Source organism: Vespa crabro, chromosome 23 (genome assembly GCF_910589235.1).
Source record: "Vespa crabro chromosome 23, iyVesCrab1.2, whole genome shotgun sequence".
Lineage (NCBI taxonomy): Eukaryota > Metazoa > Arthropoda > Insecta > Hymenoptera > Vespidae > Vespa > Vespa crabro.
The window spans coordinates 1,434,522-1,448,503 of record NC_060977.1 but is presented as its reverse complement, the minus strand read 5'-3'; the positions used below and the strand labels follow the sequence as shown (position 1 = coordinate 1,448,503).

Sequence of the window (13,982 nt, the reverse complement as noted above, 5' to 3'; positions counted from 1 at the left end):
CGATATTCATATTATTTTTTCAATGTCCGATTCGACTCTTTTTCCCGCCTTTTTATGATGAAAAGATATATCTTCAAGCATGGCTGTACGATTGCACGTTAACGATGATTTACACGAAGAAAAAGAATCTGTTATACATTTAATGCCTTGTAAAATACATGGCGATGGACCAGCTAATGTTTCATCCTTTTTTCAACCATACATACGCAAAATAGATAATGAAAGTAAGTTTTAGTTATTCCATTTGCCTTTTAATTTACATATAAATTTAAAATGACTCTAATAATAATAATATTTTATAGATTACAATATTTCATTCCGTGGATATCCACTTCAAGGAAAAAAAATCAAGATTCCTAGTGATTATAAAGGTATAATCTTTTTTGAACATAAGAAACCGGATGCTGAAAATATGCAACGTAACTTGTATTCGAACGGGAGCTTCTCAGAATTTACATATTGGAATTATGACAAAATACCATCTAAAAATGATGCCTTAGCAGCAGCATTAGATTGGATCGACATAGCAGAGGCAGTAAGATTTTCATAAAATGAATTAATTACTTAATAACATAATTGTGATAACCACGTCGTTGCATTTTTCAGCTTCATGGTACAGATATATAGCAGAACTTTTTAAAGAATAAGCTAGTTTTATGGAAATGTTAAATACACTTATTAAATTTTTTACTTTTGATATAAAAATATAAAATAAAGAGATTCTCGAAATTGAATTGCAAATTACTTTATTCTATAGACGTCAAAGTATGATACTTATATTAATAAAGTGTAGGTATACATATTTTAAATATTTTACAATTATCTTATCATCAGTTATAAGCGCATCTTAAGTCAAATGTTATTACATGTTGAATCTATCAAATTGACCAAGATGAAAAAGATGCAAATCATTTTGTCATCAAGATAATGTGTTTACAATTTCATAACTCTTTGGAGCTTATTGAGATTTGCTGGTATTGCTACATATAATATATGATGTTTTATATTTAAATATGTTTGTACCTTTTCAAGGGTGAAAAAATGTCAATACTACTAAGAAAAATATCAAAATTACTGCCTCTAATTGTAACAATCTGCATTGCATATATCACTCTGTATGTAATATATGATACTTTAACAAAAGTTCAGTATATCAGCTAATCTACATAAAGAATAACATAGTATATACTACTTTTAGCAATGTATATAATTATTATGTAAATACGTATTTATTGTGACATTTCATTTATGTCTAATAATCCAATCTAATTAGTGGCAGTGCTATTAAAGGTACAAAGTGGTACAATAATATTTCCAGACAAAAAAACTCATTCATATTTATATTTACAATATTTGTAACTTTTTACCCAATGGAATCTATTAAGATATTTTATTAATAAAGAAGTTGCAGTCAAAGCTTTGATAAAAGATACATATTACATATACTGCTAAGCTAACTATTTAGATGAATATCAAATAATATCTGCTTTCAGTTTCATCATAAAGTTAATAATTTCTATAAGAATTATTTACAATAGCTTAAATAATTTTTAATGAAATATTAATGTAAAGATAGCCTTGTTCATTTTAGTTTTTAATGTCTATATGGATAATAAAACGATTTTAGTTTTTAATGTCTATATGGATAATAAAACATTGCAGCATAAAAAGAAAATTCTAAATTTTACTGTTTAGTTTTAAGCAAAATAAATATACTTTTTTATAACTACAAGTGCATATAATTGATAGATGATTTTTTTTATGATTAAAACATGATCATATAATGTTCGATCGAGATATGTTTCAAAAAGACCTACCATCCTTCTTTAAAAACTTTGTAAGAAGATCAATCAATTTTATTTTACTTCTTTGGGATGATAAAGCATTTGATAACAGTTTTCATTTTTACATCTGCTTTTAAAAGTTACAAATTCTTTGTTAAAACATAATAAATAAAAAACATTTCGAATAACTTTATGAGTAATTTTGTAATAAGAATTTTATAAAAGTACATGTAAAGTGTCAGAATTTAAATAGATACAAATAACTATTTATAGGAGTATCAATTCAATAGATACATATTTAATGTATTATCCATAATTTTGACATTTCTAAAACCCTGTACAAATCGGGGCTCTAATAAATAAATTACTAAATATCAAAACACGTATTGAGAACGTGATTTTATCGTAGGCAATATAAAAAATGGTAATAAACAGTCTTTATCATTTGTCATATCAATAACAAAGATTCAAAGTAAACAATTTCTTAATATATATATATATATATATATATATATATATATATATATATATATGTATATACTGTATGTGCTTTGGTTTACGCAGTCGCCTATTTCTGTACATTTAGGAAATTACTAGTATGTATTTTTAATACAGACATTGAATGAAATAATTTTATATTATTAATAAATATTTGTAAAAAGAACTTATGAAAAGGTGCCTAATTCATTTGCCTGGTCCTGATGATATTTATTCTGATCTTGTTGTTGCTTGATAAAAGCACTGAGTCTATTCAATAGAAATTGTTTATCATGACCCTCTAAAACTAATTGATTTTTTAATACTGTAACCATGTGCTTATTCGCTATAGATACTGCATAATAATAATATAAAAGCAAAACAAGGATAACAAAAGCTGGTATTCCAAAACCAGCAGTTCCTAAGAAAAAAAGTATAGATTGCAGCCAATAAGGAAATTGTGAAAATGTAAAAATTAACAATGTCCAAACTGATTCTAAGCCTCTGAATGGCCCACAAGACTTTGAAGGCATAATTTCAGCTATGGAATATCCAACTGGAATTACAGCTAAAATAAAAGATATTAATAAAATAAACATAAAAAATGAATTGGATTGACTTGCTCTGTATACTTTACTTGACGGTGTACAATTCACTAAGCAAGCAAACTTTTTTACATAGAACAATAAAAAGGTACCGATTACAGCTACCATTGGCAATAAAGGTGCAAAAAAACAACCAAGCCAACAAATTGTTTGCGAATATACAATGTCCAATACATGTTTGCTTAAGTCAAATTCTTGCTCACCTACAAATCGTAGTATTTTATTTTCTGTATGACGTGCTAAAAGAGACCTAGGGAAATTAATGAAAAATGTCATAAAGAATTGTACAAAGAAATCTGTGGTGTACAGTTTAAAGAATTGTTGACCAACAAATGTCTCCCAGCAAAGTAGTTCTCTGATTTCATTATTTGTACATTCTGTATCAGACACTCTAAGTGATACGATTTTGTAAAAAGATGTTAACAATACGATCAAAGAAGAAAGCCTTAAAAAAATAGTACGAAATAATGTTATACGTATAACAAGCAATGGACTATAATTTTCCAAGGCTATTAAATATCGAAATAAAAATGGAACTGCAATATTGAGAGCAACAATGCAAATATATGGAAGAAATTCAAAAAATAAATGCACAATCTCATGAAGAGGAGTGTATCTAATATTGTTATGTTGTCCTTCTTCCGAATACAACGTAACTTGGTCGAAAGAAAATTCTATTATGTAATAAATAAATGTACCACAGCCACTTAATATTAACAAAACTAATATATTAACTACAAAACGTAAGGCAAACAATTTCGTTTTTTCTTCTCGCGTACGATTTTGCCTTTCTTCCTCCAATCTCTCTGCCTCTAAAAATCCTTTCATTTCATTGTGCAAAGCTTTATGTTTAACAGCAGCAGATTTTTCATTTTGAATGCAATAATCCCATCCTCCAAAAACTAAATTACAATATTGGTAAAATTGTCCCTCACCTTCAACAACTCTTTCCTTAAAACTTTTAGCAGCTGATCTGACAATTGCCACTAAACTGATAATAAAAACAGTAATAATAGTACAAATATATGATAATGGTAAATTATAACGAATGGAAGAACCATCTGCACCATAGATCTTGTGCGTAAATGAGCCATAAAATAACAATGTGTATTCTAAAATCCTATTGGTATTCTCAGTTGTGTTCCAATATAATTCAGAACAACAAGATACACTTGCATTATTATTAGATAAACATATATCCTTTTCTGTTTCTTCCAACAATATTGTTGGCAATATAATGAAACAAAATATGATTAAAAATAAAACTGTGTTCAAATACATTAACCATTTGATAAATAAAAAATATGCTACAATGCCCATCCCAAAATTGCCACCAATCTTTTTCATACTATCATTCCAAAGCTCCATTTTTGAATAAGCTTCTTTCATTCTTGCACGGAATTGTTGCCAAACTTTCCTATGCTGCCACTTTAATTGGTCGAATCCTTGTAATCTCAACTTTGTTGCACTCTAAGTAATATTTATACTTTCATTAATAATCATATCATCTTATTTAATTAACATTAAACAAACATTGAAACTACGTTATTGAAAAGATGATTAAAGATGTACCTGTAACTGATTTTTTAATTGTATCTTTTGTGTCATGGATACAGGCATAGATTTAATCTGCATTATTTCTTCCCATGTACGTTCTTCATTAGATAAATTCTCAGATAAATCTGGTAACATAGAAACTGCTGCATCATGAATATTCGTTGACATACGTCTCGCAGTACTAGTACCACGTGATCTGGTACTAGTACGTCTTCTCAAAGTTGTTTTTGTGTCATTACATATACGCTTGGCTGTGGCTATAATTAAAATATAATTTATCAAGTAATATTGTTTAATCTTCAAAATAGAAGAAAGAAAAAAAAAACGAATAACAAAGAAACCTATAGAATTTTATAAATTGATATTTCTCTTACCGACACGAGATTTTTTGCTGGGAAGTAAAGTTGCAATATGAGAAGGATCTCTTATTGCTTGTTGTAAATCAGCTTCTATTGCTGCAGGATAACTTTCTTGATAAAATTCAGCACCAGCTTCTTCCCATCCTTGTGCCCTATCACAGCCACGTTTCTTTCTTTCTCCACCAGACATTTTTTTAATTTGTCAAAAATACTTCGAATTTTATTATCAATATTTTTCTAATCTTTGGAAATATCACGGCTCATAAAAATTATGAGGTTATAATACTGGCAAGTGTATTAATGCAATGAAATAAGTTGTCATTACTATGCTTATTGTATGGCATCCAATCTTCATAATTATATATAATTATGGAGAAGAATGTTTATATTTTATAGCATTAATTGTCGAATAAAATGTTTATGCTGAAAAGAACAAACCACAATTTATATTATCTTCACTGGCACTACGTTTCATATACATTTAATAAATGGATATGTACTTATCAATATAATTAAACAAACAATTTAATCGTAGAAATTATATCATTCTTATTAAAAGATAAGATAATCTTTTTAAATACAAGTTTGATTAAAATAATAGCTTATCATTGCGAAATGTGTAATTAATTACTCATTGAGTATACAAATCTGATATCTAAGCGTTTCCACATATAATTTTCGATCCTTGATGCATAAAGATATAATTTTAGAACTTTGTTATAATTAAAACGTTAAATATGATCATACCGTTGTATATTTAATACTTGGTGTCTCACATATCTTACTATCGAAAATGATTAAAAACTTGAACGAATATCGAACAAAGTAACACAGTGGCATCTTGTTTTCGCCATATGTCAAATTGGTGACGAGAAGTAGGTATTAAACAAAAAGAATATAAAGCTTTTATCAAGAATCTTATAGAGAGGTGAACTCGCTTATTCATAACCAATTGAAGTAAAGAAAAAACAAGTTAAGCATTGAATAGGTTATTCCTAGAGGACATATTTGTCACGAAATTCAAAGACTTACTCTGATTGGACGATACGTTACATTACACCAATGCACATTGGTATTCAAAATATATATTTCTTTTTAAATATCTTTAGAAGGATTATTTACAATTATCATTAAAAAAACAAATACAATAATAAAAAAAAACATGTTCACTTATTCAAATATATAAGTTTTCATATACATTGTATCCTGTTGTTTTCTTATAACTAAAATATTGATTGATTTATTTATTTATTTATTTATTGAAAAAAAATTCTTAAATAAATATGTGTAAGCAATAAATTAATTTTCCTTTACCTTTTATATGCAAACAGATAGACAATATTTTTTGTAATTGTAACATTGATTATTACAAGAATAAGAAATAATAATTTATAGAAAGCCGATTCTTGCAGATTGATTTAATATATATGCATTATATATCATTAGTTTTTGTGTACAATATATGTATTACATACCACATCGGGATATCAGTTGTACACTATTAATACATTACTGTCAGATTACTAATAAGTTAGATTAAATAATATCTGAAGTAATAAACAACAACATAAAATCAAAAAGGAAAAAATATCTTCAAAAATTACATTCTAATAATAAAATTAAAGCGAAATTTCTTAGGTTTTACATTATAACTTAAAATAACAAATTTTTTTTGTAATCAAAAAACATCTATGAAAACCAAATCGAGATACATTTTATTTCGAGATATTTAACGAATTAAAAAATAATTTTAATGCTGTCGATTACCCCAGCCTCTTCCACGATTGTAACCGTCACGTTGACAATTACTTCGATTGGAATTATTGCCAGTTTGATTCCATCCACCTTGAACTCTACCTGAATTACTACGTTGTTGATAATCTTGACTATAATTTCCTGCAGGATCATTATAATCATAATATCCTCCACTTGATCTATTACCACAGGCTCCACTATTGGAAACCCCTCCAACCCTATTATTTCCATAAGTTACTCCAGTACCACTGGTATAATAATTATTAGTTCTTCCTCCTCCTCTTTCTCCATAATTTCCTCCAGTCCCACCATAATTACTGGCAACTTCAATGCTATAATTGTTACTTCCACCACTGCTACCGTAACCTGATCCACTTCTAGGATTGACACAACCGCCTCCACCGCTATTCCCATAGCTACTTCCCATTCCACCAGTCCCATAGCTAGTACCACTCCCATAGCTACTTCCTCCTCTACCACCACCATAACCTCCACCTCCTCTACCCCCTCCTCCACCGCCTCCTCTTGCACCACCACCACCACCACCACCACCTCGACCACCTGACCCGCTAGTATTGCCTCCTCCTCCTCTATTATATCCACCACTAAAATTTTAAATTAAAAATCCAATGGTTACATTTTTCAATATAAATATTATAACTTAACTAACGTATTATAAAATTCATTATAATCAAACCTAGATGGAGGTCCTGGAACTCTGTCTTTCTGCCATGGTGGCATTTCTGGTGGTGGAGGTTCTTGTTCGTATGGTCTTCCTCCACGATCCGGGACATCCCCTATAATGACTTTATTTATGTTACTTCGAGTATTTTTACGTACGGCTGCATTACTCGTCTTCTCTACCACTGCTAAATCATCTCGTGCTGCTAATAAATCAGCAATACCAACATTTGGCTTTGTACCCATTTTTCCTCTTCCCGAATGATATCTACTATTCAATTCCTTCTCTAATGTTCGCACTCTTTCGGACCACTAAATATCAAATTAAACTATATTCAATTAATGGTTCAATTACTTTCATTCGTTAAACTAATAATCAAAAATTTTCTTACCAGAAATGATTGAATTGTTACATCTAATCGTTTAAGTAACATTTCTCTGCGCATCTCATATTCTTTATGTAATTCTTTGTCAACATTAGAAAGCTTATTCCATTGATCGGTAGATAATTCACCAAAAATTAAAGGTTTGCCCAAAAGATCGGCAGGAACTTTTGATATTACATCTTTTAATTTATTTTCTAATTTTGTAAACAGCATTTGCACTGTAATATTTTCTGGTGGTTTTTGAAATTGTAATGCTATTAACATATTTTTAAGATGTTTTGCAGTATCACTTTCATTCTATAAAATATTAATTGGTATTATATATCTTTTTAGATTTTATATGTTGTATTATATATATATATATATATATATTTATATACAATAAAAGAATTATAATACATAGTACAAAAATATATAAATAGAAGAAAAACACATCAGAAATTTTAATATACTTACAATAATAACTTCTAAAGTTGAGTCAGTTTCTTTTTCTTTAACTTGCAATAACTTACAAGCCATAAGTTCAGAAATTAGAATTTCGATCAACAAAGTCCTATTTTCTTTATCGGCTAATCGTTGATTTACATTTCCAGTAGTTAAATTTTGATTAACGCATCCTATTTCTTTAAGGAAACAACTTAATTCTAACAAGAAAGAACTTGCATCATCAGGAGTTTGAGTAGGATTAATAGTTTCATCTATATTAATAAACGTTCCTATTTGCTCCGCAAGCCAAGCAATTAAACCAGTATAATCTACAGATTTTGGTCCAAGCTCTAAAGCTTTAGACATTTTATCAACTTGAAGTAACGAGCCTTGATACCTTCAAGAAAAAATGATATCGATTGAAGCCATATAAATGAAAAAAAAATGATAATAATAATAATGTTTAATGATAAACAATTCAAATTTTTATCATAATTCTTATTATTTTAGCGATAATATAAAAGTTAATGTTAAAATATGTTGGAGATTTAATTTTATAACCTCGAAATACATACCCGACATTTTCGAGTGCTTGTAACAGATCTGTTTCCATGTCGAAAAATGTATCGCTGAATTAACGTAACTAAAATAAAGTTATTTTAATATTATACATATAAAATAATAACATATTTATGACCTAATATCGATTACGAAAAACTGACGTTTCGATATAATCTACGTAGCGGCGAGCAATATGGCTGCTGCCGGTAAGATCGATGTAGATGTCGCAGTGGTAGTATCTAATAATATAAATGTGTCAAATATCTGAATCACTTTTATTTTTATTTTTACGAACGCCAGAGTTCAAAATGATTTATATTTTACTTACCAAAGAGTAAATAACGTAATATAGGATAAGTCAAAATAAAACTCAAAGTAATTACAAAAGTAAAAATTTTCAAACTTTAGTGCATTACATGTACTGTACTTACATAGTTGAGCTTATATACATACATATAGTTAATAATCATTACAGCTATTATTTACATAAAAAAAAATCCCTTCGAGATACTACAACAATTGTTTGATACTTAGTTTTTCGTCATTTTTACTAATAAATATTAGTTAATAACTTTTAAATGTATAGTAGATAGGATCATTATGAATTTTAATTTATATATTTCTCATAAGTGATCAAGTACTTAGTTCTTTTATCCATATGAATTGCATATTTTTTTTCACGTTTTGATAATTACTTGAACTTATTTGTCCTTAAATATTTGCATATTTCATACATGTAGGTACATTGTCTAATAGTGCTTTGGGAAATGTATTATTTATAGCACCATGCGTATGTGCAGTTTTTTCTAGAGAATGTGATTTACAATCACCTTTGTACTACTTTATTCTACTGGATTTCTACATTTCAACTATAATGAGAAGATATTTTATATAAAATGAAAGATTGATAGTGACTGCATATAATTTAAACTAATGATAATAAATAAAAGTACACTTTCCTTAGTTTGAACATAGATGACAAGTAATATTGTATTGAGAAATAGTTACAAGTCAGTCACTTTTCAAAAAGATATTTAAAGATCTGTACAATTGTGCTTTACAGCTATCCATTAATATAAAATATAAGTTGTTTAGATTTTTTTTTCTTTTTTTTTCTTTTTTTTCTTTTTTTTTTTTTTATAAATAGTAATATGTTAAATGCATGCTGTTGCACTAATGATATGAAACAAGTTTTAACAAAATTTGATCGGTTGCATCATATTTTACAAACCTAAAACTTTATGTTATCGTATAAACAGTACATTTTGTCTTTATACCAAAAGTGCACCCAAGTTACATGCCGCAGATTACTTCTTACCGAACAAACCTGCAAATATCTTAACAGTTTTGTACACATTAAGCTAATAATAATTAAGTTTTTAACATTTTGTATCATTATAATACAGTGATCAATTAACCTGTTAACCGGGGAGGATGAGTTAATAAATTAAAAAAATTTCTTTTTCATTATTAATGAGAAAGCATTATACTTAACAATTCTTATCCTTATCAAAGTTTTTCACTCTCTATCTGTACCATATTATTTTCAATAAATAATATGAAACAAATTGAAATAGACTTCATGAATCTATATTGACCAATCAAAAATTTCTCCCCAGTTTAAAGATTAATTATCTATGTTACCTTCATAAAAGGATTCACACTTTTCTAATAAACGGAGAACTGGATTGATGTTATAGGGAAACAAAGCTTTAGACACTAATCTGTCTATTGCCAATCGAAGTCTTATTAATATTGTCATGGTATCATCCAACTCTCTACCACAACATGATACAAATTCTGGCCAATTTCTTCTGATATACTTCAAGAATCTCAGTAAATACAATAAAAAACAAGTTTCATTACTAACAAGTAAGTCTAATAAAACATCTGGATCATGAGATACAGCATGTATGAATTGTATAAATGTTAATGTTGGACTAAGCATATGACCTAAATCATTTTGTGGTGGTCCTCTATAAAAAAGACCAACTGCTACATCGAGGCAGCAGACCATGCCTTCTATCAGGAAATCATCTTGATCGTGAAACATTTGTACAACCCATTGTGATAATGGCATTTCTGGATGGAAAGGCATTAATGTTTTGACACATTGATCTAGCTGTCTTAAAACTTCTCTGATACTTCGTTCAATAACTGCCATGTCGGCATCAAGATCCTCCGCCTCTGAGCCTAAAGAAGAATCACTAGAATCACTGCGCGTTTCCTTAACAGTCACTGCAACACTTTTTAGAACTAAGAGCACAATTTTTTGAAGAAGTGGTCTGTCTCCCTCGCCAGAACCACCTCCAAATCTTCCAGATCCATGACGATACGGCAAGGAATCTAATAATCTCCAATCTTTAACAGCACGAACGATTAAATGTGCTAGAGAGCAAGGTTCATCAGGTAAGACATCTTGTAGTGCTAATGTACTACCATAACATAATACTTCATTAAACAATCCTAAAAGATGTCTCCAGATTATACCTGGAACATTGGCATTCAGCAACAGAACCAAATTGTCTAATTGAGAATAAAAAAGTTTAGTATCGATAACCGATAAATTGGCTTTTACAGAAATTATTGATTCCCATAAATCTAAAAATGTTACAACAGCAGACTCATGTTGTGGTGTGTACGAGGCAAGAATTGCATCAAATTTGGATACTAATATAGTCCATTTAGATTCTAGTACTTTAACACACATAGCTTTTATTGAAGTGCTATCAAAACTTTCTGTGTCTGATATTGTTATAGTATTACAACTGGACGGTGGCACTAAACTGTCTGTCTCTTCCAATGGATGAATGCTGCAATCTTTATGTTCTACCACTCTTTTCACAATATCCAAAGTGAATACCATTTGACTGGGAGAGTGAGTATTCACTAAAGATTGAGTAAGTCTCTCCAACCAAGCAACTTCAATATTGTCCTTTGTTACAATAAAAAATGAAGCCAAAACTCTGCTTGCAACAAACGATATAAACTTATTGGTTGTACTTGAAAGATCAATGATTTGATCTATAATACCATGTTCATTTCGTGCTAACGCATCACAAACATCCGCAACTCTACTGCACATAACGCCTCTTGTATTCTGTTTAATGGCCAAATCAAAAAGAAGCTGCAAGGCGCTTAGAAATTCCAAAGTATGATCAGGTTCCCATTCTGATAATACTATAGGACGAAAACTACCATCTGCCATTTCCACTGTTGCAGTGGTAAATGGTTTACGCAAGCTACTCTCTGGTATGTTGCATAAACATTGAGCTAATAAACTGTTCTGAAAACATTGTATATCAGTGAATGATTCTCTTCCATCATTACTATTCTCAAGACGTTGTTTCTTTTTTGCAGGTTCCTCCATTGTGCTGACAGGAGGAAAATGAAGACAGCGCCAAAGCACCATTAGCAAATGTATTCTAACATCTACTTTTATCTCTTATAAACTTTTTATCAAGTTATCTTCATAATGCACATGATCTTCCAACAAGAGGAATACCACATAAATGCCAAATATGATTCGTTCCACATTTGCTTTCAGTGATTATAACATTCATAGAAATATCATATATATCCTGTAGACATTTGTTCTGAAAGAAAGAAGATAAATAATTATATATGATATGTGTACATATATATTCCATATTTATTTTAACAACAATGAAGAAACATTAAAAAAATGTTAGAAGATATGTTAAAATGTATAAAAGAAAATTGTATATTATATACTATTTATAAAGCTTTATATCTCTGTTACATACATGTTATATCTTTTTAATAAAACATACATGTCTAATGCTTTGACAAATAAGAAGGACAATTGAAAATGTTGTTATGATATTGAAGGAAAATATAAAACAACTTACAAAGATGAGATTCCAAAAGATCTTCTTTTATAGGTAGTTCAACAAAGTATTTGTATGTTCAATACATTATGTTGTATATATACATATAATTAGATATAGATATTAAAATGCGTTCACGTGTATCAATAGTACATAAGATATTGCTTTAATACATCCGAGCAGATAATAAATAGTCCCAATGTTAATAAAGATGAAAAATCGTGTTTGTTCATAGATGTATTTAAAAAATTATAGCGGTGAAGTCAACTTTAGCAGTGGTTGCACATGTAACGCATAAAACCGACGCTCCTTGTTATGTTGCGAATAATTGCGCATAGCAAGATTTTTCATTAAATATTTCGTGAGTAAGTAAACATACACGTTGGAATCATTGTTGTTGAAGTTAATGTTTTCACTGTATTTCACTTGTTCAAGGATATAAATATATTATTGTTTGTGATCGATGAAATTCTTTTGACTAGGAAGTGACTGGGCACTCGAGCCCAGCTTTGCTCTGTTGCCACGTATACATGCTACCGAGTAAAAATAATAAATCTGTATTTATTTAATACGGCGAACAAAGCGTCCACATAAAACGCTTTATATCTTATATCGAGCGGCAAAATATTAACTCGATAATGCATAAGACACGAATTCTTCGTGTTTAAAATATTATTTTGAGATGGCATCATGCGGAGCTGCGTAACACAGTAGCTCCTCGTCGCACATTCCACAATGTACTGAGCGAGATTAAAAGAACCGCTTCAGTAATTGCTTCGAAACTGTTACTAAACTTCATTAAATATTCATTGAGGGATTATTATACAATTATTCTTATTAAAATTAATCCCGATTAAAAAGTCTCATAATAAATATGCAGGATGATCGGCAACTCTGCAGCGATCACAGCGCCTCGACCATTTTGCATTTGTTGGAACTAAAAATGATAGAAATGGTTATCCATTTGATTTGACATTTATCATATTATAATTCATTTTTTCATTATTTTTTCTATAGCATTAAGATTAATATTCATTCATTAGAAATCAATGATCATAGAAATTTATTAATTGAACATTATTAACATTTATTTGTAAAACCATTCGTCCAAATTCATTCAATATTTTTCGCGTAGAAAGGATTAACCAATTAGAGCGTTCACCAATAGAATAGTAAGAATGCGATTGGTTATTGAAAAGGACCAATGAAAATCGGAGAATGATACGCTCCTTATCCTTTTTATGTAAAAGTTTTATTCATCAACTGTTTACTGTATCAAATATGGCGAAAGACAGAATATAAAATGGTAGATGATAATAAATCTTCTGGAAATCCTTAGAAAATAGAAGAACACCGCAACGATTAGTGTACATACACACACACACACACACATTCATGCACGCACGCACGCACGCACGCATGCACGTATGCACGCACGCACGCATGTACATATGTACATACATAAACGCGATATCGAAATGTGAATACTACCAAAGTATGGATGTGTGATGTGTCAGTATATATATTTACATATATCGAC

The 13,982-nt window shown here is 29.3% G+C and overlaps 4 protein-coding genes across 4 annotated transcripts; 1 reads left to right on the top strand and 3 right to left on the bottom strand.

Moving 5' to 3' along the window:
* The first annotated feature begins 41 nt into the window (after window positions 1-41).
* On the top strand, window positions 42-734 carry LOC124432115 (ribonuclease H2 subunit C). Its single transcript, XM_046980720.1, has 3 exons — window positions 42-224; window positions 303-535; window positions 607-734. The coding sequence occupies exons 1-3, from the start codon at window positions 80-82 to the stop codon at window positions 625-627; spliced, it is 399 nt and encodes a 132-aa protein (XP_046836676.1). The 5' UTR covers window positions 42-79; the 3' UTR covers window positions 628-734.
* LOC124432110 (transmembrane channel-like protein 7) lies at window positions 730-5,852 on the bottom strand. Its single transcript, XM_046980713.1, has 4 exons — window positions 5,530-5,852; window positions 4,798-5,205; window positions 4,439-4,680; window positions 730-4,336 (listed from the first exon to the last, which is right to left on the bottom strand). The coding sequence occupies exons 2-4, from the start codon at window positions 4,970-4,972 to the stop codon at window positions 2,450-2,452; spliced, it is 2,304 nt and encodes a 767-aa protein (XP_046836669.1). The 5' UTR covers window positions 4,973-5,205; window positions 5,530-5,852; the 3' UTR covers window positions 730-2,449.
* A 333-nt stretch (window positions 5,853-6,185) lies between these two features.
* LOC124432114 (protein FAM98B) lies at window positions 6,186-8,807 on the bottom strand. Its single transcript, XM_046980719.1, has 5 exons — window positions 8,606-8,807; window positions 8,061-8,427; window positions 7,611-7,901; window positions 7,235-7,530; window positions 6,186-7,142 (listed from the first exon to the last, which is right to left on the bottom strand). The coding sequence occupies exons 1-5, from the start codon at window positions 8,641-8,643 to the stop codon at window positions 6,533-6,535; spliced, it is 1,602 nt and encodes a 533-aa protein (XP_046836675.1). The 5' UTR covers window positions 8,644-8,807; the 3' UTR covers window positions 6,186-6,532.
* A 163-nt stretch (window positions 8,808-8,970) lies between these two features.
* On the bottom strand, window positions 8,971-12,003 carry LOC124432113 (protein lines). Its single transcript, XM_046980717.1, has one exon. It carries the CDS (start codon window positions 12,001-12,003, stop codon window positions 10,219-10,221), a length of 1,785 nt encoding a protein of 594 aa, XP_046836673.1. The 3' UTR covers window positions 8,971-10,218.
* Between the last annotated feature and the right edge of the window lie 1,979 nt (window positions 12,004-13,982).